Genomic DNA, 27,221 nt, shown 5'->3' on the forward strand with positions numbered 1-27,221 from the left:
GTGGCTGAGGCGTTGCTAGCCTCAGCACAGCCCACAACACGCTAATTTGGTTTTCTCATTCAGGGGGAGGAGGGAAGAGCACTCCTTTGCTGTGCTCAGAGGACTGGGATTGGGAGCAGAGCATCCCCCAGAGCTGCAGGGAGAGGCAGGAGCTGCAGAGACCGAGGGGCTGTTGTCATGGAGAGGGGGCCACTGGGGAAGGCCCCACGGGGAGATTTCCCATCTTTGAAGCCACCCCTCTGCTGTGCAGTGCTGAGGCAGGGGGGCAGTGTGAGCTGGGGGCAGGTTTTGGGTGCTGGGGTGGACTCACCAGGAAGGCACAGAGCATGTAGAAGCTGATGAAGTAGAAGACGGCGAAGCTGCTGCCGCAGGAGTGGTCGGCTTCAGTGGAGTTGGCTGGCTCTGACTCGGGGTCGCACTTCTTGTCTGGGAGACATGCCAGCATGATTTCCTGCCAGGCCTCGCCAGTGGCACACCTGGGCACAGCAGAGGGCGAGGGAAGACAGCAGTGACCTTTGACGTAGGATGGGAGGGACTGGCATACTAGCAACCTGCTCCACTGAGGTTGATTACAAGCCCGTCAGGCTGATGGTCAGGCTCTGACATTCACTGGCATGTCTTGCTTCTCTTCATTAGCTCTGTTCCCATTATGGGTATGTTGTTCCTGACTGACTGTGCCTAGTCTTGGTATGGGGTTGTCATGGTCTGGCCAGTCAGAGTCACTGAGACATGTGTGATGCGGCTGCGGATTACAATAAAAACTTCCATGGAAAGAAGGAGCATAGACTGCTGCATTTACACCAACTCCCTGCCATCCTCTCCCCCCCTTCAGCACCTCTCTTTGGCCCTGGCACACCTGGCCACAGCTGGAGCAGGATGATGTGCAAACTGAGCTAGGCCAAAGCATGAGTGGGAGCTCATGCTCCCCTCCCTGCTAAAATTAGCTGGAAGTCATCCTGCCTTGATGTGAAAGAAAGGAGGAGTTTGTGGTATCAGCATTTGAGAGCACCGAACAACTGGCCACCTCTCTTTTGAGAGGTGACCTGGGGCATTGAGGGCTGGCCAGCATCAGGTGGCAGGGCACAAGGCTTACTGGCTTACTGGACTTTTTGGAGGCTTACTGGACTATTTGTTCCACCTGACGTGGCTCCTAGGCTCTCCCACTAAGGCACAACACGTTCCAGTCACCTCGCGAGCACGACACGGTAGAAGGAGATTATCTGTGCCCAAGAGCAAGGAATCACGCTCCTGGGCTGACACAATGCAGAGCTGTCAGACACCCACCTGAAAAGCAGCAGCACTGCTTGGGGGAAGGTCTGGAAGTTGTTGTTGCGGTTGATTTCCGTGGTATCGTTCAGCGCAATTTTACCAAACACCTGGCAGAAAGCAGAGGTCTTTTCAGGTTAGCTTTGCAAAGTCCCCAAACCTCTTGTTACCTGTAGCTCTTGGCCTCACCCTGACTTTGGAGACCTGACATTTAACAGAAGCTGCTCTTCTCTTAAACTGTCTTTCATATTTACCATTCCTTCCCTTGCTTCTGCTTTATCACCAGAAAAGCACTAATATTTAACAGGAAGCCCCTTTCTTTATTTCATATATTGTGAATATGTGATATGGGGTCTTATGTTAACAGGCACTCACAAGGGGAGGGGGTCCATCTGGAAGAAGCTACGGACACAGAAAGAAAGTCTCCTTCCCTCTTCGCTTATCTGTTTGCACCAGGAGGAAATGATAAGCAGAAGACCAACAGCTGCAAAGCCTTGAGGTCTGCGCGATGCCTTGCATCTTCCCAAAACAACGTAAAGTATGTTGCCTTGGCTCTGGAAATTATCGAAATGCCTGCCCTTCTAAAAACCATGCTTGTCACCAGGAGGTGTCTCAGGTTCACTCAGAAGGCAGCAGCGTGAAGTTGATGACTAGAGCTGTCCAGAGAAAAAGGGAACGGAGCATTGGAAGTGAACAACAGATGAGAAGTAATCATGAGAGGCGTATGGTAGAGATCTAGTTTAAGAGCCTCATAATCTGACTGAAAGAAGTGTTCTCCCTGGTGGAAGTGAAGCAAACTGGTGGCTTGTGTGCTGTGGAAGTGAGGCTTTTGCAGAGAAGGTAACTCGAGGGTTTACAGCCCTTGTGGGGAATTTTGTCTTAGGTACAAAGTGATGGTAACAATTTTAGTTACTGCATGAGAAAAAAACTCTGCTGGCTATTTCAGCCTGCTTGGGGCTCTCTCTGCACCATGCCTGAGCTGCTCCATATTATAAAGGTGATCTGACAGACTTTTCCTTAAAGCCACAAAAATGGCCTACAGCTCCCTTCCAAGCCCAGACAACCACTGCTGCACCAACTCATCCATCCGCAGCACAAAGCCTGAAATGTTGGCCAGACCTTTTAGGGTCTGCCCTCAGATGTGAAGCCCCCGGTGCAGCAGAGTTTCAGGCTCCTTTGAAAAAATTTTATTTTGCTTTTGTACTTGTGGGCACTGGGGCTAAGAGCTTAACAAACCTTGCCCAGCAGAAAGGTCTCTGCCCAGCACAGTCAGTCAGGACTATTTATTGCCCATCGACAACAACGTGGCAGAGATCTCAAGGACTTGAGTGCTGTTATCTCGTAGCCAAAATGAGCAGCAGGAACAGAGCAGCTCCGAGAGAACATGGAGACTCTTTTCAAGCAAATGTCACTGATAATTAACACCCCAAGACAAACAGCGACATGGAGAGGAAGGCCGTGCCAGCAGGGAGGGAGGGTCTGAACGTGGCAGGCTTTCTGCAGGAGTTCCTCGTGGACATGTGGGCCTTCCCCAGCCCCGACCGCCCCCACGCTGTGGGTAGCAGTGACAGCCCCAGCTGCACTGAGGAGGAGCAGGAGGACAGCTTAAATGCTCAGAGGCAGCTCGAGCTGAGGCAGCCCATATTTTTCACTTCAGGCAGGCGTAGGCATGGGAACTTCCCATGCTGGAAGTCTGATTTTTCCTTTCTTCCCTGCGGCTTCCCTCACACATGATGCACCAGCAACAGCTTCCACGGTTGCTTTGCATTAGTCAGCTGCAACGAGCTGCAAGTAGAGGTTCCTCTCTCGTGGCCTCTTCAGCCTGTGCCTCCTAAGCCATTATGTTAGTGGCTCCATCTGTCAACATCATTTTGGATTTTTCCCCTTGGGCACGTTGGATAGCAAGGCTCAAATGTTGTTAGGCTCCAAGTCAGGGGTGCAGCTGGGATAAAATGGAAGGTCTCATTCACGTGGGTAATTCTTACAATTTTGTCAGATCTGGTACCTCTCAGCTTTCATGGAAGCTGCTCAATGGAGTGGGGAAGAAGTTTCCTTCCTACGTGTCCCTATGTGTGAGGGAAGTCTACCTGTCTGCAGGTTCAAGAGAGCAGCACACAAAACGTTGAAACGCCATTTTGACAAAAAATTGAAGTAACAGGGCTATGAGCACAGAGAGGAGATGAGAAGAGCTGCTTTTTGTGTTGGAAGGCAGGAGGTCAGAAAGCACTCTAGTGACCTAGATCCATGTGAAGGAGAGATGTATAATCTTCAGGCTGATAAGATGGTTAAACCAGAGGTTTGAGCATTTGCTAAGGATTAGATTTCCAACTCAGAATTTGCTGATAGAAAAGGGAATAGAATTACAGAATAATCTATCTAGCCCTGGCAGTACCATGATCGTCGTAACCCCCATCTGGGTAGGTACTGGGAAGTCATTTTTAATGCTTTATGTAGCTATGTAACACTAGCATAATAATCTCAAGTGATTTTCTGTATAGTATAGGTAATCCTGCAAAGATCTTGTCCACTTGAACAAGTTAGGTATTAAAGGCAAAGCAGCAAGTTTAAAGAATGAGCCCAGCAGATTAAATGACAGCTGTAATTACTAAGGGCAATTGAGATAACCTATGATAATTCAAGAAATGATTAGTTTTATTTTTCAGACTGGGGGAGGGTGGATGGAGTCTGTGAAAAGATGTGATTATAAAAACAGGAAACAAATTAAAATAAGGTCACAGAGGTGAGATGAATTTTGTTAGAAATTCTTTCTGAATTGTGAAACTAAGAAGCCCACCATGTTTAAAGGCCTCTGGAAGTAATTATGCCGTGCCTTTCTATAGTTTGGTCTCTCGTCCCAGATGGCTGACTTGTCTGAGATCTTTGATTAACACAGAAGTGGAAACTGAAGCTTAGTTTGAAAAGCACAGCAAATGAGGCTGGGACTGTCACAGACTGTGCCTGCATCGCATGCTGTCTTCAGTGGTCTGTATGCAACATCAGTTCCTTGCACAGATGAATGCTCAGGCTGGTTCCAAGTTCATTTTGCAAACTGAATAGGATATTGTATTGATGCAGCTTCCTGAAGAACTGGCACAAACACAGGGTCGGTACATTGGTTCTGATCCCATATTTGCCTTCATGGGTGTAAATCAAATGCTGCTCTTTACAACCCAATGGAGTTAGGCCAGTGTGAAAGTGATGCAAGAGAAAAATGGGGTTTGTTCATTGCAGCATGGCCACGAGCCCACTGAAACAACTCTTCTAAGCCAATGAGCAAGGCACTAATTCACCTTTGCCAGAGCTGCTCGGTGTTCCTTTGGAGCGTGGAGTGGTGGCACATTCCTTTTATTGTTTGCATATTGTATTTCGCCATTAAATGGATCGATTTTTTTGGTTTTGTTGGAGTGTGTTGTGATCCTTTTGGCAGTGCATAGGCAGACAACGTGTTCCAACCAAGCAGCTGCCTTCTTACCTTGCTTGGAGAAAATGTTCTTGTAAACCTTTATAACCACACATTGATCAAGTGACGTTATAAATCAGCCCCCCAGACTCTAACAGGAGGAGAAAGAAACAGTTGAACCTTTAGTATCACTTACCTGCATCCCGATCACGGCGTAGATGAAGAATAGCATCACTATTAAAAGAGCCACATAGGGGAGAGCCTAGAAACGAAAAAAAAAGAGAGCACCGTGTCTCCACCAAGCCTGGCATTACGGAGCCGGGTTCTTGCTCCTGGCTTTGGGGAAACTGGGCAGAGACTGACCGAAACGTGGAGTCTGTAATTCATCCAGCTGGCCACTAGATGCCTCTACAGGACCATATTTGCTCGCCCTCCGCGCCACCACCCTGCTGCCACCCAGCCCAGCCAGGCTCCCACTCGCGATGCTTTGACTCTGCCTCTTTCAAGTCGCTCCTGCCCTTGGCAGTGAGGAAAGCCAGGGCAGAAACAGCGTCCATAGCTGCTTACCATGAGGAGAAAACTACTGTAACCGGTTTGATTCTGTCCCAAATGGCAATGTCCTTTGTGTTTTTCCTGGATCCAGTCTGGTGAAACTGAAAATGCAACAGCTGCCCAGATCCAAATTCAAGGCTCCTACAGCGGCTGGTGCCATCCTAAGTATCTAAATCGGCATCAGCTTTGTCTTCTGCTCAGTGTTAGGTGTCTGTGATGGTGTCTGCAGCTCTCTAAGTGTCTGTGATCAGCTGTTGAAGAGGAAATGCAGAACCTTGATTTGCAGAGCTGCCTCGGGAAGGAGAGGCCAGTGCAATCAGCAAAGTGTTGAGTGCTATCGGTTTCCTCCACCACTAGCAGGAATCAAGGGCACACAGCTCAGGGCCTCGCTGTCTTGGGTTTTTGAGAAGGAATTTTCTACTCTGTTGCTTTTGAAATATAGTGCTCAGGCCAGAGATTTCCAGACCTTACTTCAGAGGCAATGGGCGGATGTATTCATCCTGAGAATGCCAGCAGAGCCTCTGGGCTGGATTTTGAACATCCCATTTCATGGAGCATAAAAAGCCTACAACATCATTATTATTATTTTAAAATATGATGTTATTTGTACATTTCCAGTTTATGTCTAAATTGACAATTTTCACTGACCACCATGGGGATTTGACTAAAACATGCAGAAATCACCTCAAAGACATCTGAATATCAAAATGGCCATAATTTAAACCTTTAATCAGTGTCTATAATAATCATCTCAAGACCCAGAGGGAGATTCCTCTGTGTTTTATAGGGTCAGATGAATCTACATGGCTACCCCACAATGCCAGTGGAGATGCACTAGCTCAGAACTGGGCTCCACACATTTTGTGATGATCTAGTTGGGACTTGATTCACAGAGAACCTCAGTAGAGCTCCCAAGGTAGTGTCCAGACAGGACCTCAAGGACATAACCTTACCAGTTCTGTCTTTCACACAGGGCTTGGAAGAGTGTCTTCTCTCCTGCTCTCCATTTTCTTTCCATGTTTTTCTGCTCAGCCTATTGATGCTCCTTCCCACTCATGTCTGCTCCTTATTCCCCGTGGCTACTTCAGCTCCCCATCTCCCACATTCCACTCTCCTGTCTGTGTCCTCCTCCAGCCCCATCTTTCCCTGGCTTTACCACTCTGTCCTTTTGATTCCCACGGCCTTGCCTTGCCCTCAGCACCCCTCTCACTTCCTACTCCTCCCGCTTGCCAGCCTGCTTTTTGCCAGAGGAAACCCTGCTGAGCATTTTCCCACCAACGCTCCTCTGAGCAGTGCTCCAAGCTACATATAGGGCGTTAGGTGCACAGAGCACATCGTAGCTACAATGGGATCTGAATTCCTCCATGAGTCCATTGCCTATGAGGCTGCCCTGTGCGAACAACAAGACTTCCTGGAAGCATGTGGGGACACGGAGCAGAGCTTGTGCCAGACAAAGTCTGCAGGGATCCCAGATTTTCATGGTGAGAGTAGCTGAGTTGGGAGCTCAGTGCCGGGGCTATTCTTAGCTACTAAAGCAACCTCCCAGAATTTGCAAGAGGAGGAGCTCTAAGCAGAGAATACCATATTATAAACAGCGAAAGGCTTTAAAGGGAAAAGACGCTTGCAGGGTTTTTTTTTTTTTTTTTTTTTTAAATTCCCCCTGCTGTGGAAGATACCTCCCTTGATACTTTCTCCCACCACCTTTCAACCCTGCCTAAAAGTGACTCTCCAATCAAAGAGGTCTGGAGGTCACTGGAGGGAAGTACCAGGCACTCCCTTTCCCATCCATCTCATCCTCTCCAGCCAAGAGCCCTGGCAAGCTGAGCTCAGGATAAGGGCGAGCTATTGCTATGGAGGCTGGAGGAGCGCAGGGGGCATGGGGAGGGGAAGCAGGAACTGGAAAGTGTGACTCTGTCCCCTGCATCGGGGATGCTGAGCTGTGCCAAGGGAATCTCAGTCCTATGCATGCAGACAAAATGGTTCCCACTGGAGCTGCCCAAATAACAACCTGAAATTTAGCAACCATGACAGCAATGGGAAAACGGCCCCATGGTGCAGCTGTGTCAGAAAACTGCTGTGCCATATCAGAACCTTTGGCAGTCAAGGACTGAGCAAAATGAGAATCATTTGCACAAGCCTGATGCTACAGCTACACCTGAGAACTGCACTAGAAAACGTCCAGATTTGATCCCTAGTGTAAACATGTGCTACTCCTGCTAACAGAGACAGAAGTCAGGGTGATCCACAGCACCGCAGGCTTTGGTCTCAGCTTGTGTCATAGCTGGTGAGGTTCCAGTTTTAAAGAATTGGTCAGTTGCTTTCTCATTTGAGTCAATAAAATGCAATCAACCATTTAAAGCCTGAATCTGAGGGATATGTGGTAGCTGTTTCAAGATTGCTGTGTTGTGCAAGTCACTCTTTCATGCTTTTGTCCAGTAGCGTGTCCCTACATCTTTCCTCATGTTTAGATCACCATTTGTATTACTGTGCCATCCTTCCCTGATGCTTCCTCCAGATCTGCCCTGGCTCTTGGCCAGGTTGTGCTGGCCTACTGAGTCTGGTCAAGTGGAAAATGCAGGATGCATTCATCTCTGCACAGCATTTTTCTGCAGGTTAGTGGCTGGTTTGGAAGCATTTTTTTTTTATATATATATTTTTTATTTTATTTATTTATTTTTTTTGTTCTAGAAATTAGCTATCTCTTGGTGTTAGTTTTGTCTCCAGAGGTGATGATTTTTGTCTTGTCTGGCCTCCTTTGCCTTCTGCTATCTACTGTGGTACTTCACCTAGCACTGAAATGCACCTGCTGCCAGGGTAAAAGCAGCAGCAATTTAATAATTGTCATTGTTACCAAGGCCAAAGGTTTAGGGCCAAGAAGGTGAAATTCTTCATCGATGAAAACGAAAAAACGGGGGCTACACACCTATAATATTGACTGGAAAGCCTCAAAACAAGGCTTAATGGAAATTTAATTGAGGCCCTTGCCTTCCCCATAGCTGTGAATTTCACTTAAATCAACAGATATAAAATACAGCACAAATGAAAAAAAAAGAAAAAAAAGATTGAATGGTTACAGACAGACAGTAATTGACCTGAACAGAACTATCAAGGCGGTTCAGGAAGGTCTCAAGCAATTACTCATGCTTTAAAGATGAAACACATCCACCCTGAGCCCTGTTTACTCGAGGCTCACTTGTACCACGTGCAGCTCTGACGAGCATCCTTTCAGCTTGGGCAGTGGCCATGTGGGTGAAAACCCTCCCCGAGGGTCAACCGAGGGGAAAAAATGAAAGGGTTATGTCCTGCTGCGAAACAAGTGAAGGAATACCTGGAAGGACTTGATGAAGGTCCAAAGCAGTGTCCGGATGCCCTCCCCTCGGCTCAGGAGCTTCACGAGACGCATCACGCGGAAGAGTCGGAAGAAGGTGATTGAGATGCGAGAGTTTTCCTCTGCGTTCTGGAAGCCATTGGCACAGAGGCAGGAGTTACAACAGCACGGGAGGAACAAGAGCCCTGGGCCACAGAGGACGCTATGCTGAGAGCTCACTGCACTGTTCCTTGTCCTGGTAACGCTCCCTGGCCTTGCACTGCCCCAGCACGCCAGGGATGGCCGAGGCCACTCTGTCCTGTCTTCTCTCCCACAGTGATGAGGCTACCTATGGGGGCTACCAAGGCCATTGGCCTCTCCCTTCAGCTTGCCTGGACTTCTAGGGATCAGGGGTTGATTGTGCTCCCTCCTCTACATTCTCCCTAACATGGGAAAGATTTAATTCTCCTTGATATTTTACTGGAGGAGAGAGACACTTTCTTTTTAGACCTGCCTCAGATGTTTTACCCCAGCAAGCCCCTGATCCAGCTGCTGAACCTGCTGTGAGCACCAGCCACGTGCTGCTTGCTCTGGGAAGCAGTAGCAGGTCCCAGGCCTGCTGTGGGGTGAGAAACCCCCCTGGGGCCGGCCATGTGCTGCCCCCGGCCCCACAGCCCTGCTGTCCCTGTGCCACTGCGGCTGTGCTGCTGGGGGCTGAGCTGTGGTCACCAGCTCCTGCTGCTTTGCTTCTGGGCCTTTCGCTTTTCTCATGACCCCTTTGTACTTCCCACAGTCTGTGCACTGCCTTTTTTTTTTATTTTTCTAAAGAAAAAACACAAGCGTTTTCTTTTGGCTTCACTGCTACTGTTCAAGCGTGTGGTATTTTTAAATACTCTTTTTTTTTTTTTTTTTTTTTTCTGGCCTGTTTTTTATTTTATTTTATTTTTTTTTTAATTTTTCCTCACAGCATCTGCTTTGTCCCTAAGCATTTTCCCTTGGGCTGGCCCTGACGTTCCTCAGCCTGCACATGTGTGAAGGCAGCCTCCTCCTGAGCGCTGAGCTGCCAGCCTGCGTACCTGGGCCTCTGCAGAGGACTCGCTGTCTAGCTTGAGGGGAGGCAAGGCACAGAAAATGCGATGCTTCCCAGTTCACTAACCCCCTAAATGCTGTGTGAAGCCTGTGGAACTGGGGGTTTCCACTAGGAGCACTGTGGGAACGTAACCTCCTGTCATGTGGGGAGATAACACTGTCACCCTGCCACTGGACCTGCCTGTGGAGCAACGGAGTGCCCAGAGGCCTCCTTCTGTCCCCACCCAGGCTGCAAAGACCAGAGTTGGAGTCTAAACACCAAAAGAGCAACGTTTCGGAGGAAGAAACAGTGCAGATCACCCCCTGCTGTTAACTACTCACCACTGTGTAAACCAAGAGAGAACAGACCCTTGGGATTTCCTGCCACAGGGCAGCAAAAGCCGCATCTGCCTCTGCATTTCTGATAAAATCTGAAGCACAGGAACTGCCCAGATGTACGTTTCTGGGATTAAAACTCCAGCTGTGCAGATGAGGACGTGTACCTGTGCTGTGAGTGTGCTCCCGTTTCCCACCTGGGACATGCAGGTTTGTGTTCGGCTCCATCCGCCCCGGCTGCATCTCAGCCCTGCCTGCTGATGTGTATGCCTGTAATACTTCAGGACTGCGCTACAGCTGCAGTTTGTCTGTCTATCCATGTGAATCACCGGTGGATATTTTGGGTAGCTTCCTCCAGTCTGCAGCAAAGGCTGACGCTAGCTGCCCACGCAGTAGCGGGGCGAAAAAGATTAGGGGAACAGGCTGTGTCACGGAAAAGCCTGAGTGTTCCCTAAATCTCACATCATTCTTATTTTCTGACTTGGACAACAGTCTGACGGCTTCAGTGAACTGGAGGGAATGGTTCTGAGGTAAAGGAGGGAATGTAGCTACCAAAAAATCAAAACTCTTGGCAATTAATACCCTAAGAACTATCATCCTAGAGGGCTGGCTGTAAGGTCTCTCCCTAGCCTACAGAAGTTTTATGGCCACCTTTTGACTCTTCCTAAGGAGATAAATTCCAATATTACCTAAAAGAGAATTGAGGTTGAAATTTAAAAATTGTGTGGGTGTCACTACTGCTATGGTTGTGACAAAAAAAAAGAAGTGTTTTCTTATTCTACCTGCTGCTTCTCCTTGTGGGCTTGACCCTTTGGATGGCAGTCAGTTGGGGCATGAGTCTGGACAGATGTTTTAGTATTGCTTTGTCTTTCCTTGCTGAGAGGAGGCAGGAGATGTAAGCAGTAAACTTCTCATGCCCTCCAAATGTCCTGTGATAGACAAAATCTACACAGTGGACAAAGTGAAACAAATTTCTCCCTGACACACATCTCTGCAACTCGCTGGCATCAAAACATGTAGCCAAAAATATTCAGTGATGCCTCAGGAGATTACAGTCATTTTAAAACTAGGTGGCTACACATTAACCACTGTCCCGGTAGCTTACTTTCTCCTCTGCTTTTTGAAGGTACATCTTTGCCAGAGGAGGGAAGTTCTCCAAGGTGGCAATCAGAGAATGGAGTTACTGCAGCGCTGTTGGTGTAGCTTAGGAACAGCCTTGTACACCAAAGCAGCATAATCTGTGTGTGCCACTGCACTGCTTATTCTTATTTGTGCAAAGTATGAACTCAAATGTTACACTGACAACATCTCATTGAAAAGGAGCTTCAGAGCTCCAGTCCTTTCTAGTCTGTAAGCCTGGATGTGAAATCACATTCAGCATCACATTGGTTGTGATGTAGTGTGTTGCTAACAAGAAATCTTACCAGGTCTGGTTCTCTCTTGGTGATTCATTAGAAGGCAGAACGACAGTTAACTTGACCAAAGGAAAGCTCAGGATGCACAAGAAGTACACATGTGCAGCATATTCACAGCTCATGTGAACACCAGACTCACACCAATACACAACATGGCAGCTTCATGCACAAATAACTAGGCTGGGCTTGGAGAGAGAACTCGTGATCGGGGAAGAGAATAAAGGAGTGTGTTAGAAAGAGTGTCACAGAAGCTGGGAGGGTGGTCTGTATTTTTGGTCTTACCATAGAGGAAGAGCATTGGGTATGTTCAGCTGGCTTTAAAGAAAGGCAGACAGAAATAAGCTGTAATAAGTCTCCAATCAAGAGCCCTAGTAAACTAGGTCTTGGCTAACACAGGAGCAACAAAATGGCAGAAGAGGGCAAAAGGGAGTGTGAAAGAAATGCACAAGAGGCTGGGCTCATTCCCTGGGATGCCCAGGATCAAAGCTGGCCATGGCATTAGTAGGTACAACTCCCACTGAATTCAATGATGTGAGCTGTATCCACTAATACCACACACGAATTTGACCCAGTATCTTTTGAGTGCTAGATATCCTGAATCCAGGCAGTGGAGGCACTGATACTGTTAAAATGTTTCTTGTGTCACTACTACCAAGTTCAGTACAGGGGGCTGATTTAGCTCCTCAGCTCAGATCCAGGCAATGCCTGCATAGGGAGCAGCCAGCTTCTAGTGCATCAATCCGATCTGTAAACCCATAATATCCTGGTGCTAAAGCAACACTTTCTGTCTATATACGCCTATTCCTCTACATATAGTTCTGGGTGATTACATTGTTGTTACTAAGAAAATGGGCTGGGACAGTGTAATTAGCTCTTGGCAACCCTTCAATACCCACCACTGGCTGTGGAAAGTGTGTTGTTAAAGCTGGTTAGTGTGCTCTACCTTCACCCACCTCACACCAAAGCTCCAGGGACCCATCGGATACATCCTTTGAGGCCAAGCAGAGCTGAACTGAGCCCCAGTCATCCCTGGAAGGGTTTAGCTGCTGCAAACACTCTGCTTGACACTCCCAGAATAACATCTGGGGCCACTTCCACTACTGAAAGCAATTCTTAAAAACACCCAAGGCAGCAAATATCTTTAAGTTTAAAAAGCAGAACTGAAAATTAAATAAAGGCAATGTTATCAGGAGTCCTTCAGTTCAATGGTAGTGTAATCCTTCAGGCTTAAACCTCTTTCATATGCCAAACTGGTCTGACATTACTTCTTGTGACTACACTACTAAAGCTGAAACTGATGTACTGCTTCTGCCAATGGCAAAAATCACCTCTAATGCCATGTAGGACTCCCACAGTGTGCTTCTGCTCTCCAAGGACACTGTACAAAATAAGCTGGCACAATATTACCAAAATAAAAACTGTATGTTGGATGGTCAGCCTATTTGGTCATATAGGCAAATGAGACCAATTAAAAACCCACGCTATTCCTAACCATGCGATATTTGTTTGGGTTAACTCATTGGTTGGTATTGTCAGCTTTCATTGCTTTTATCCTTCTCTTTCATGTGCTTGCTCTTATGTTTTCTTTTCAGAAGAAACTTTCAGGCAAATGTTGGCTTGAATACCAAGTAAGGGAGCAGTGTCCATTGGGATGTTTCTTGCAGATTTTGATTTTGTGTTGCTGGGCAAACCTCTCCTTTCCACCAGTGCATTTCTCTGCCCCATCTCCCTTCCTCTCTCTATGAGTTTTGCCAATCATCTTTTCTAACAGTAAGAGGATCCTTATTCTGCTGGTTGCTCCTTTCCTGGTACTAGGTACAAAGCTCCTTCAAGCTGACTGAAGGAAGTCAAATATTTTTCAGCACCTTTCAGGATCCAGCATCTTTCCTGGCTGACAGTGTCAGTGCATCTGTGACTGATTGTCTGAAGAAGCCTTATAAGTTATTGTGGAATACTATACCTTAATTGTCACTTTGATATTCTTAGTATTTCATCAGAAAGGGAGGATAATAGTAACTTAACAGTAAAAAAAAAAATCTGTATAAAACAATATGGCTATGTAATGAGCTAAAATGCACTGTTGATATGAGATGCTCAACTTGGCGGAGTTGTCAACATGTTGAAAAACTAGGAGCCACTGTTAATCTTTGGCATTGCTAAGAAAGGGAAGTAGAGGTAGACTTACTCCACTCTTATTCCCTTAATTAACTGGTCTGTATTACAAGACGCGGTCAGATATGAAGGATATTATATCACCACCTATAATAAAGGCTCAAAAGCAGTGCAGGAAAGTTTCTGCTAATGCTGACAGGTGATAGTTGTACAAACTCAAGCAAAATGGGCAGAGGTTCTTAATACGCTTGTACTCATACAGTAGTTTGTGCATGATTATATGGGGGTGAGAGGAATTAATCCCCAGTTGTGTGGGTTGCTGAATACATTCTCTGATGTCCACAGTAATTTGAGAGAGGAGCCAAATCCTTCCATCTTCCATGAGTGCCAAAGAGTCACCTGAGCACAGTTATCTGAGAACTTCTTACTGGGACTTTAAAGTGTGGCCATTTCTAATAATAATACAGAGAGCTATTGCTAGATTTTCTGAGAATCTGTAACATTGCAAATGATGAGGGTATGCTAATTTTAGGACAAAGACAGGCACCTGGCACCTGAGAACTTAGTAGGTCACACTTGTTCACAGGGATAGAGACATGGTGATAGGTACTTGGATTTGAAGTTGGTGTCTATTGCCCCACTGAAGTGAATAGGATTTCATTTCTACAAATCTCAGAACAATGTACAAAAGCAAATCCTCATCTGTTTGTTATATTTGAAGGAGGTTTTATAGAAGTAACACCACTTAACAGAAGGTGGCTTTGGCTGTACTGTTTTACTTGCAACCACCTCTTCCTCTGCATGTGGTTCAATCTGCCACGGAAATTCATCTATTCTACCCTGTTCTTGTCATTTGGGGCACAAGTAGCATGCACATAACTGAATTAAGAAAAGGCAACAACACTAACAGTGAGATCAGCCAAGAGATGATGCTCTGAGCAATTTCTATCATAGAGGAAAGGGACCGGAATTAGATGTCACAAACACATCCAGGGACATAGTAAGACTGATATAGAAGGGGACTTGCAGGTTAAGAGGGGTAAGAGGAGAAATATCTGATGCAGGATGCTTTTTTTTTTTTTTTTTTTAAATGTTACGCTATTAAAAAAGGTAACAGATGTTAAGGAGCAGAAGAGGTCAAGAAACAGAGAAGCAGGTACTAAAAGCTGAAGTAAAGATTGAGCAGGATGAAGTCTGAGGGATCCCTGAAGCATGTCTGGAAAGCTCCTCAGATTATTGTTGCCCACAGGTACCTCATTTTAACTATGCTCAGTGTGTGTCAGAGCACACATGGACACATTGCTTGAGCTGCTGCTCACCTGTTCACATTGTTAAAGCTCCTGCAGGCACAAAAATGAAAGGTACAGCTTATGCCCATCACGAATTCAGGATCCCAGGTAAGGAGGTTCCCAGGAAAGAAGACATGCTTATTCAAGAGACATACTTAAAATCTCAGAGGACACAGCTCAAAATAAGGTAACTGTTTTGTCTTCCTGCCAATCTTGCTCTCTGGTTAACAAATAAAAAGTGCTCCACCTGGGTAGGTGGGATTGAGTCTTACTGATGGCTACTCCCAAAGAACATACCACCTCCAATTGGTACAGGGAGCATCAGAGTCTCCTGAACGTCTACACTGACTCACATATGAGTCATATCTGATCATGCCACCAAGTCGAGGAAATATTGCTTAACAGAGGTAAGAGGATTGCTGTGTTTAGGGGCTTTCCAGATGCTGAATATAACACAAATGCTTTGAAAAATAGGAGAGGATAACGTTTGCACTCCAGGAGATCCAATTTCAGTGTTTTAAGGGTGCTGTATAACAGTCAATATTGTACTACAAAATGCTGTTCTGTAATCCAGAACAAATTCTGTTTTTTCTTTCTTTTTTTTTTTTTTTTTGAGAAGGGATAACTTGCATTCAGAGCCATAAAGACAGAAGCAAAAACATGAGCAAAAAGACTAAAAGCTGTACCATCATGGTGGTATTGAAGCCCCTTGAAATAGACATGACTTTGAATATCTTCTGGATAGATCAAGATTCGGAAGATAATAATAAGGTGAGTTAATAATTTCAAATGAAAGTTTCAGTAGAAAAATCCTGAGAAGAGGCATGAATCCCTCCTTGTCCCTGTGGAACACTAGAGATGGAGGAATGCTTTGAGAGGTTTGAGATCCTTTTCTTTTTTTTTTTTTTTTTTTTTTTTTTTTTGGGCTGGTTTGCTGACAACTATAGGTCTTTTCAAAGAAATACCACCTAGAAACAGGGGAGCTCCGCTAGGTTGGTAATTAATAAATCCATGGAGGCTCCTTAACTACTCAGCAAGTATGTTTCAGTACTTGTAGGAGCATGACTATCATTGGGATGACAGGCAGGTGGCATTCCTGTTACCAGCACTGTTGATGGTATTGATTTTTTACACCACTGGACACACTGAAGATGTTGAGCATAGCCTCTGTATGTGCTAATAAGTTCATGCTGAATTTTTTCCTAGCTTTGAACAGTAAAATTTCCTACTTTCTAGTAAGACTCATTCTATTTATGGGGAGGAATCTCTTTTTGTAATCCCGTGCAAGGCAGAATCCAATGTTAGGCCTGGCTTGATCTAGGGAACCTATAAGCAACTCGAATGCACAGAGTTACTATTGCTTTGTTTCCCACAGTTGTTTCACTCAACACAGTGCTATAATGGCCACATTCTGATGTTGCCTGGTAGTCTTAGATTTGAAGAGATGAGAGGAAATCTGTTCAGTACTTTAGCACCATGATATGATAGAGCATCTTCATATGTCTCAAGAAAACAAGTTGGTCAGATGCTTATGTTGCCTTTTGTGGCCAACAACTGCTAATGGGATTTCTCCACTGAGGACAACATAGCTTGCGGATGAAACTCTTTAGAGATCACTTGCAGTAGTTGGTTGTTGGTGACAGATGTCTCCTGTTTCCTTGATTGGTGTTGAGGACTGGAGAATGAAAAGTTACCCATGAAGATGCTGTATCTGTTGGAAGCTTGTCCACTGGTTCTTCAGTGAGGAAGGGGGTGATAGGTGATTACCTCTTGCTTTTTTCTACTTCTTGCAGGAAGGATGCCTCTGAGAATCTGCAATGTAGAGTTCATGTGAGCAGGCTGCAGTGCTGTGTAACTCATTCACTGTTCTAGGATATCAGTCTTTTTGCACTCAAGTTCTTTGTATCTTGAAGTCCTCCAAGGCTGCTGCCTACCATAGCCATACTGCAGCTGTGACATTCTTGGACAGAGAGAAGATGACCACATCATACAAACATGAATAAGATTTTGAGGGGAATTAAAAGCAGTTTCATTAGGGATAGCTGGTAGGCAACAGCACTTTGATTTTGTTGCTGCAGGGAGTTGGAAAGAACTGAAGGATTGTTTCAGATGGTTGGCCACTTTTATCTTGACTGGGTGTAGAGGCCACAAATAGGACAACTGCAAGCCAACAGCACTGCTATTCTGGGGATTTTTATTTGACTCATGGTGGTCACTTACAAGCAGAGGCAGGATCTGCAAGGACATGAGCTTCAAGAAGAACAAGAATTTACTAGGCTACAGGAGAAGGAGAGATTTAGAATTTATCAGTGCCACGGAGATGTAATTAAAGACAAGCCACTAGACTTCCTCTTGTGTTTGTAGTGTCAAAAGGCTGAAGCAACTCAGGAGGCTGAGTAACACAACTCTTTGTGGAGAGAGAGAAAAAGTTAGGGTTTCCAAACAAGCTGGCTGCTGGCAGTACACCGTGGAGTTACCACAACCCCCCCAGAGTCATCTGTCTGCCACTGCTGTGTGTGGTTTTATTAACAAACACTCTAGAGATAATCTACCTGGCCACCAAAGTCTGTGAAGTTATTATAAGGCCAGGCAGAAATGTGTCTGGTATTTCTCTGACAAGGAATACTATTGGACTGCAGATGGCATAATTCTCAATTCCCACAACCTTACAGTGAAACCAAATTATTAGCTGGGAAAAAAAAAAAAAAGCAAGGCAAGCTGTTCAAATGCTGCACTCTTCCATTAAGTGTGCATTTCTTTGAGAATTTCTGCGAATATTTTGAATAAAACTAGACAGAATTATTTTCTTTGCTACAAAAATATTTTCTGTTAGAAGAATGCTGATGCTGAAATTGAAATGTTCTGTAGAAACATGTCAATTTTGAAAAAAAAACACATTTCAGAAATGTTAGTAAGACTGCAACTCACATTTTATCCCCGCACATTTCAATTTGAGTTTTCATTTCAATTAGAAATGTTATATAACTATGAAAATAATCAATCCTGGACTGAAGTGTTTTTACTTTACTGAAACAAATGTTTTGATTTTCCCCATCTACTTCTGCTAGAACGTTCTTTTACTGGAAATCATGTAATTTTCCATTTGTATTCTATTTTAAAATTGAAAAGCATATTGGAATTACAAGATTTTGTGAAACAAAGGAAAAAAATCAAGCCTCCTCATAGCTCTAATTTGGGTGAAGCAACAGAGGGTTTTTGTTTAATTTTCATATGTCGAGCTTTGTATTTAACATCTATTGGTAAAGGGCACCATCTTACAGGAAAACAGGGAATCATCATGTATGACACTGCCTTTGCTGGGGCAAATGGTGAACACCTTGCAGATTTCCCTGGGAAAAGCAATGTAACAGGCTTCAGACAGCCCTGCAGAAGAGACTAAGATCTCTTGCACTAGGGGATTAAATTTTTCTTTGGTATAATGTGGGGGATTAGGAAAAATATGACACCTGCAATGAAGGTTATTGTTACATTTTTGCTGGCACTAAACCATGTGAGTCAACACTCATACAGGGCTAGCTCATGAGAATGCAACTATACATTATACTTTCCACAAAACCTCAGATCCTGGGGAAGATATTAGCATCTCCAAGTGAACAAAAGCCTATTCCAAAAATAGTTAATAAGTTCAAGGTAACTTTTACCGCAAGCGAGTCTTGCAGCTATTGTGTGTGTGTGTGTGTTTTTTTTTTTTCCTTCATTTCCTATGTATTCTAAGATTTTGAAATTCTAGAGCTTGCTTTTCTAATTAGCTTCAAATATGCAAATCATACCAATTTGAATAGCTTATTAATTAATTTCATATATATATATCCATGAAATTGTGAGACAGTAATCTTATGGTTTCAAGTGCTTAAGGTAAATATAAGGGAAGTCAATTGCATTAATTTGGTTATGCAAATTGCCTTAGATTGACAATTACTGGACCGTTAATGAAAGAGTCCCTTTTTATACAGCTGAAAGCCCTATTTTTTTCATGACTTTCAGAGGAAAAGCAGAACAATTGGTAAAGTATGCCTATGCAAATTATTCTTAATTTTCAGGATGTTTTAATAATCCTTCTCATTAGCTCTGGGTAAATGATGAGTTCAAGTCTTATGGTAATTAGGCCTAGGGGGGAGTTTCTGAGAAACAAGTAGATATTAAACGCTATCAGAGACGCAGTGCTCATCTCCAGGCACAAGGACTGGTCTGACTCGGAGAGGCAGGTGCGTTTTGCCTGTGTATTATTATTTGCATTTGTGGGATGGGGAGTCAAAGAAAGGCCTAGAACATACAGATAATGAAGGCTCTGAAGATAGTGAGCCATGAGAATAAATGTTGAAAGGCCAGCTGTGTGCAGGGTTTCTACGGATGCCAGTGAGGCTGCCCCAGCCCAAAGCAGACTGAAGGGATGACCTTGGGAGCAGACCAGACCACTGAGCAAGATGGAGACTGCAAGTGTGAAAACACCGAGTTCACAGGTCTCCAGCTTTCCTGTGCTCCATTACCATCAATGCCAATGGTTTCCTCATTGCTGTTTCTAAGTAGTCCAGTGGGTCTCACTATCTTTCCTATGGCAAAACTAACATGGCTTTTAAACACCAAATTCATCACTCTGATGGAAAGGACAGTCTTCTTTTCCTCCACCCCTTTAGGAAGATTTATGTTCTCTCTTACATGGATCCTTTTTCTCTTTCTTTTTTCTTTTTCATTGTCTGGGAGAGAGGAAGGAAAATCTGTGATGCTGGTATTCCAAATGGAGCACAGCCTGGTTCTGGTTTTGGCTCATTCCTAAGGACAATTCATTTTATCTCCAGGTTCTCCCATCCCAAACACCCAGATAAATCCATCACCTCATCTTATTTGTAGCAGTGCTGTGAAAGCATGCGTATCATCTAATGGCTTCATATTCCTTGGGGAATGATGATCTGATGAATTAAGTAAATTCCTAGAAGCAAGTCCATCTTCTGTCACATCTGTGCTTGTCTTCTGTGCACTCAGCATTTGAGCCACTTCTTCTACTGCTCTTTGTTAATTATTTATTTATTAGCTGATAGGATTGCATGGTGTGGGAAGAGGATTAGGAAGAAGAAATGATGAAGAACAGATTGAAACTTGATGCTCTCTGCATAATGGTGTCATGGGGGTTTCTCTGAGCAGCCTCAACTGCATATGTGAGAAAGGAGGAGACCTTCACGGTCTCCATCTGTGAAAAGGTTTGCTGGAAGCTCAGTATGAAGGGTTGGTTTACTGAGGTGTGCTTGGCAGGAATGCATGAATCCAGTCAGCTGCATCTTTACAACTCCTGTGCAACCAATGGAAAATTACACCAGTGGTGTTAAGGCCAGAAGCAGACCTGTGGTTTGCAGCAAAATCTCCAGTTCCTTCAAATAGTAACTCTTCCGTGCACTAACAGAGACAGATGCAGACTAGATCACGTGTAGGTTTTCCTGAGGAGGAAGGCAGACAGTGTACCAGCTCCAAGACTCTGCATTGTTGCCAGGATCCTTCCTTTGGCAAGCCCAAAGGCTCTCGGGCAGGGTGACGATGAAAGACCAAGTTATGCTCTGATGAAGGTGCTGAAAGAAACTGCACATCCCATTGACACCAGGAGAAAACCCAATTCACCTTTGTTCAAATGCAACAGGACTGTGCACTGCAAGAGCCAGTGGATACAAGTGAAAGGGCAGCCCCTTTTACATCTGAGTAATGAATCTCTGCTCAAGGGATGCTGGCCAGAGACACCAGCAGCCCAAAGAGAGAGTTTGTTATGGACAATTTTCATCTGAGATTTGTAGCAGTTAGTATTTAATTCACAGGCTGCGCCTTTTCATTGCCTTTTCAATTAGAAAGTTATTTAATGTTGATGCAGAGCATGCAATTTCCTAGAAATGTGGTGCTTTCAGAGGCATACTAGATCTCTGTATGTTAATGTGTGGTACAATAGAGCCTGTGAACCATTCTGGGATTGGAAATGCCAATCACAGGCATTATCAGAGCATTTTATAGGTGGTCATATGGAGATTGAAGCTAGCTGTTACAAAACTACTGAGAAACATTTTTTGTTCTGCACCTCTTTCCAAGAATAGATGATTATTGATTTTATGAATTTGTCAGTTAAAAAAAATAGTAGGGATGGTTTGGATAAAATGCAATGCTCACTGTATGTGATTTACTATGTTCAAGTCTGATCAAACAGATGAGACTCAAAATCCCAAGCTCCAAATATCAATTTGTTTCAGTGTCTTTGTATTAACAAGTGCTTCTTTATTGCTGAGGCATCTTTGCTGTCATGTCTGTTCAGCTTAGGAAAAGAAAACACTTGAACTGGCTGTGGGTGAAGCAGATTTTCTCCTAGTCACTCAGACAAGGCTCAGCAGATAGCACCGATGACTGGCATCTCCCAGGTTAAAAATGGATTTTGAGACAAAAGACTGGGATGGGACCAGCTGGGATGTCCCACTGCTCTGCGACATGGTCAGGTTTACTAGTAATTAGAGCCAGATAGACATTTTTGGCTATCAGTCTCCTGACCATAAGCAGCAACCCAACGTAAACAGCGAGGTCATCTGGATGCAGCTGGGAATGGGTCCCATTTAGCAGATGTCTAGGAAGATATATAAAGCAGAAGTCATTTTGTTGGCATGTTGTGCCAGACAGTCCCCATGAAGAACAGACCAGTGAGGGAAGGTAAAAGCACAGCTATTTTAAAAACAGTTGTCTAGTGAGAAATAAAAAAAACAACACCACCCTTATGTTTGTCTGGTTGGTACATATGAGCGTGCAAGGAGGGGTGTGGGAGCTAAAAGGGTGTTATATTGTCTACATTAGAAAGAGTAAAACTAGTTTAGGTATGTTTACCCTCGATTACAAATCTGGCTGGGAGGTCACATTCTCTTGCCTACCAGCCAAAAAACACAGTGACAGCTTTATATAATGGGAACCTCAAAAATTCCTGTTGATCTGGGCATTTGGGTGTGCAGAATGGTACCCATCACCATGCTGAACTGCTGCCGCGTGCCTGGCACAAAAACTCTCACAAGGGGCAACAGCCTCTCCTCTGGACTGATGGTATCTTGGCTGAAGAAAAACAGGGAAAATCACTGATACTGTAGGCAGAAGGGAACTAATTCCTGCCTTAATGAAAACTAATCCCAGTGCTCCTGAGAATGGGAAATGTGATCTCTGCTACCCAACATTTTACCTAAATCTGGGGAAAGCAGCAGGTTAAAAGATTAAGGAACACATAAACACATAAAGAGCTTGTTTTTTTTTTTTTTTTTTTTTTCCTTCTCCCGTCACCTTCGTTGCTTTCATTGCAACTGGCAGTGCAATCTGGAACCAGTTAGCAGATCTCTAGCTATGCATAATAGTAAGAGATAGTGCACGCAATGAGGTCTTGGAGAACTGATGTTAAAAGCTCTTGTAAATTGGATGAAAACCAGAAGCTTTTACAGCAAAACTGAATGAGTAAGATACAGGGGATTGTGCAGCCTTTAGTACTGCAATCTGCATATGCAGATCAGCAATGCTGGAAAATTCCTTGGGTGTTCTAAGCAAAGTAGCTTTTAGAAGAAGGAGAATAAAATGCCAGAAAGCATCTTTCACTGCTTCAAGAAATTGCCTTAGATGAGAAAACTAGCTGGATCTGAACTCAGCCAAGCACCTTTTTGAACATCTAGCTTATGGTGCTTATGACATGAGTATACTAAGAGATGATCTAAGGAGTCAGAGATTTTCTGTGGTTTCATAGAAAGATACAATCTCTATGAGAGTTCAGGCAAAGTTAAAAGAAACTTCTTATATGCAAAAGGAATGATTTATCCTGGCCAGCAAACCAATGGAAAATATAATGAGCTTGGGGTAGTTCTAATGTTATTTACTATTTTTTTTTTCTTCTGAGCATTTTAACTAGCTTTGTAGAAAAGCATATTGGCATTAAAAGGAAAATGAAATATAAGCATATCATATTGCAAATGCTGATACCAGAATATTGTAGTTTTTTTTTTTTTAAAGTGATGTGATAGAAAAATTACAAGAAAAGATAAATATTGGTCAGAAAATCTGGATATATCTTTTTAAAGAGCTCTTTACACTTAAATACATCTGCCACACACTTACGTCACCATTGAGCCAACAGAGGACAAGGCCTCTAGTACTTTGTGTTCCACCATTCGCTCTTATCGCTATTGTAACACTAACTTGCAGTCAAATATGAAATCAGGACTCCTTCCCTAAAAGCTTTAAAACCCACAAATGTTTTGGGTATGTGAAAGCCTGCAGTAATTAAAGGCATGACCCAGTCCCCAGTGCAGCCAATGAGACATGGTGCCCCACCGTTTTAAGGTGAATATTTTCACTCAGAAAGATTCCAGACAGGATTGTGCATCAGGCCTTACAAGTATAGGGCTATCTAACTTTCCTTTTACTGCTTTTACATTTAGGTTACAAGGATTTGTCCTCCCATGTTCTGTATCTTCTGTTTCTCATATTTTAATTAACTAGCTTGTGTGTGGTTATATTTACACAGCAAGGCAAAATTAATTTTATCCTACTCTTATAAGCAGCATTAAAATATGTCCTGATTATTCCATCCACCTGGAATAATGTTTAAAGCAAGTATAACTAGAAGTTTTGTGGAAATCACAGTATCGAGGTATTTCCTTAAAACTGGGTCATAAGGAGAGTCTTTCAAAGCGGGAACTACATGCTTTATTCTTGCTGTGCATTGCTAAGATTGGTAGTCACTAGTAACAGCCTGAATACTCAGGTAAACTGAGGAAGGAGCCATTGGCATTCACTACTCCCTTTTCTGCAAAAAACACACATTTTAATCTTTTTGCCCATATTTCATATTTTTTTTTTGTTGTTGTTGGTGTTTTTTTTTTTTTTTTTTTTTTTTTTTTTGTAAAAACAGGAGTTACACAGTTACCAAAAGCAGTCTTTTGAAGGGGCAAATCATATTATAAACTCTGGAAATGCACTCAGAAAACCAACATTTTTTAATACAAAGGAAAAAAAAAAGGCCCCATCTTCATGAAAAAATACATAAATAAAAACAAAATAACCTTGTTCAAACATGGTTGTGGTCAGACAGTCTCACGATGCTTCTTTCTCACCAACACAGGGTGAAAAACAGGCACTGGAATTGTTGGCTAGACATGGAAGGTGGTCAAATTTTAATTGACATAAGTGTAATTTAGGGAAGAGCTGAGGGCACCTTTCCTGATGCTCACCAGAGGCAAAACAAAGCACTGTGCACCAGCATTTGCCACTGCTACAGCTCACAACCATGCTTAAACCTGGCTTCCTTCACAGAGAAGCTGGGGCCACGGTGGTGCGTTACCTGCATTACTCTAGTGATAAAGAACACCACCAGACATTAAAAAAGGCAAACCCGATCCCCCCACCCCCAATCCATTCCATCAGTAGTTTTCCCCAAAAGAAAACAGGTCATATATACATACATATACACGCACACAGGGATAGCTCAGGACTACATACAACTTCTAGGATGGCAGCAGTAAGGGTATGACAACATGGATGTCAAAAGAAGCCGCTGTGCTTCTCCAGCCCTTTGCTACATAATTTGGAGGCCTCTGCTACCCAGATGGCATTTGGGAAAGAGGGAGGGAAGGACAGAGGGAAGGCGATCTTTTCTGCCTTTTCCAAAAGGCAAATGAACTTGCAGGTTCTAGAAACTATTTTGTGTCTGGTGGCAGCTGACGGCCAAAATCTGAGCAGCAAAGGGCGTGGAAGCCAAGAGAACCAGACAGGCACAGACAGAAAGACAGACAGACAGACGCAGCGACAGAGATGAATGCCAGTCCCAACTGAGGTGCAGGCTAGATGTATGTCGTCCTTCCACCGATCCTTGCTCCCATTGCGGGGTGTGTGTGTGTACAGGACCGTGTCACTGGGGCTGCCTGCTCCAGGCCTTGCGCAGGCCGAACGCCCTGCGGCAGTTCTGCCTGGATAAGGACTGCAGGGTTAGAGCCACTGGTTCTCTGCCTTCAGACACATTGATTGAGGGTGAAAATGAACTCATGAAGTTTAGTGTGGCTGGAGACGAGGGAGAGGAAAGCAAGGGAGAAAAGGAAGAAAGGAGGGGGGCGGGTTAAAAGGGAAGAGTGCAGGAGAAGGTGATAAGGAGACTTAAATATAGGCTGTCAGATATTCCAAAGAATGGGAGCAGGAGCCCATGACAAATCATATGAAGCCTCTTGACACCAAAAGCAGGATGACTGTAAGGAAAGGCCTCATGCGTCTGGTTTAAGCCAGAGCTATTTTACTTCAGAAATGAAGGAGACTAACGGGAAAATCAATGTACAGGTCTCCAAGTATCCTTGGGATCTGAACACCCTTCCTGGCCTTACTTCACCGGTAGTCAGGAATCAACAAAACTGCAGCCCTCGGATGACTTCCTACCAGCAATTTGGAAACTTCTTCAGAAATGCGATATATAAAGTATTCAGCCCTCATGAACCTGATGCACAAAGCACTAGGCCTGGGCACAACAGACCTGACCAGCATTTTCCAAGGGAAGGAATACAGCAAGAAAGGTTTTGGACCTCTCTAACCTTCTTCATAGGGCTGCAATTTCCTGAAACCTCTAGGTACTAAATCTCCCAGATGCCACCATGGATCAGATCACACACAACATAGTACCTTCGTGTTTTCTCCTCCTAAAACCTCATTAAAAAAAAACAACCAACCAACCAAACAAACAAACAAAGAAAAAAAAACCAAAAACCCTATTTCTATTGACCCTGGGACCTGACACAATGCTCTCCAGAAAACATGTACTGCTTCAACAGGAGGGCAATGTACCCAGGGAAATACTCCATTATTTCACACAAGCCACAAGTCAGCAATTCCCTATCCCTGGTAGTGCTAATCTTGTACCCGTGCTCACCCCTGGCTCTTGTCACATCTGCTGTATCACACTGGGTACCTGTCATGCATACTTCTTCCTCTGTACATCCTCCAGGATCCACAGACACACTCAAAACACGAGTACTTTTATGGCCACTGAGTAGCACAGGTGGGATGTATACCAGTCCGATGTTTTGCCTCAGTCATCCTCATACATTCCCAGACATACACAGCTGACATACACAGAGGTACCCATACATGCAGACACACTCAGAAGCACTGGCAGAACCCCTCAGCAGCAGGCTCACAGGTAGGCACAATCCCTCCCTCCCCAACATCCTTTCAAGACAGACAGACAGAATCAAACACACGACATCCCCACAGTCACTGGTATCCACGCTGGTGCTCTGGAGACACACATGCTCCCACCCAACCATGCCTCTGTAACTCACACATCTGCACAGGAGCTGCCTGCTGCAGACTCAGCTGGCCACAGGAACCCATCCAACTCAGCAAGCACCTCTATGAGCATTGCTTTAGTGGCAAACAAAGATTCAGCCACAGCGAGTCTTTGGTCTGACACTGGCAGGAGAAAGGATGAAGGAAAAAGGACCCTATTGACCAGAAAGGTGTTGGCTCCTCTCCCAGCTGAGAGGAAGGACACTGCATTAGCAGCTTTCTCAGTGGCTCAGGGTCTGGTCATTTTTCTCTCATCACTTCGGGCACTGTAGTGCAGAGCACAAATCAAACTTGATTCCCCCTCTGACACAGCACAACAAATTGGAATGAGAAACTTTCTTTGCCTGGAGGAGGGGACAGCAGGCTGTCAGTCAGCTTCACAGCACTGAACTCTGGGCTGTGTCTGCTGATGTGGAAAGGAAGGAAATGCAAGCCTGTGCTTGGGGCTACTTCTGGGATGATATATTCCAAATTTGCTGTCTTTTATTCAACTCCTGTAACATTTTCACTCCTATTATTGTTATAATAGATAGTAATCATTTTTTATCACCATAATGTTTTCCTCTGAGGAACTTAAAGTGTTTTGGAAACACTAATGGCAATCTTTTCTTAACTGAGGGAATAATAACAATCTCCAATTTACTGATAGGGAGACTGAGGCATAGGGATCTAGGCAGAGCCCAAGGAACGCAACCCACAGACCCACAGGCTCTACCTCCCAGACCCCATATATTACATCATCTTTAAATTTATTACCTAAACATCATGCTTGGTCTTAGCACTTAGAGAGAGTTGAAGCATGGTAATGTGCCTTTTTTTTTTTTTTTTTTTTTTTTAATAGCAGATTAACACCTCCTTAATTTACAGAATATTCTCAGAACTCTTCATTTTGTGGCTAGGAAGTTAGATGCACAGTGCTTACTGAGAAGCAAAGTTCTGAAAATGTAATTGTGGAGCAAGATTGAAAATAAAGCAATTTACAAGTGACTTTGGCAGAAACTGCATCACTCACTGAAATTTTCATATCTGCCAGATCTTAACCCATGCTTTGCACATTATCAGTGGTGTGAGATGCATCTCTGTGTGTCTGTGGGGCTGGCTGGAGGGACCTGGGAGGTGTTTCCAAGTTGCTGTAACCAAGT

General features: G+C 44.2%; 1 protein-coding gene across 1 annotated transcript in view; it reads right to left on the reverse strand.

Moving 5' to 3' along the window:
* The window catches only part of CACNA1C (calcium voltage-gated channel subunit alpha1 C), a gene marked incomplete at both ends in the record, with an annotated part of 472,734 nt that overhangs the window by 18,342 nt on the left and 427,171 nt on the right, over positions 1 to 27,221 (reverse strand). The window contains 5 exons of the mRNA XM_084282170.1: positions 311 to 476; positions 1,285 to 1,376; positions 4,863 to 4,928; positions 8,547 to 8,675; positions 11,627 to 11,659. Of these exons, the coding sequence (XP_084138296.1) occupies positions 311 to 476; positions 1,285 to 1,376; positions 4,863 to 4,928; positions 8,547 to 8,675; positions 11,627 to 11,659 (486 nt within the window). The remainder of the gene's footprint in view (positions 1 to 310; positions 477 to 1,284; positions 1,377 to 4,862; positions 4,929 to 8,546; positions 8,676 to 11,626; positions 11,660 to 27,221) is intronic.

This window comes from Netta rufina (genome assembly GCF_964035555.1).
Source record: "Netta rufina genome assembly, chromosome: 1".
Taxonomy (NCBI): domain Eukaryota; kingdom Metazoa; phylum Chordata; class Aves; order Anseriformes; family Anatidae; genus Netta; species Netta rufina.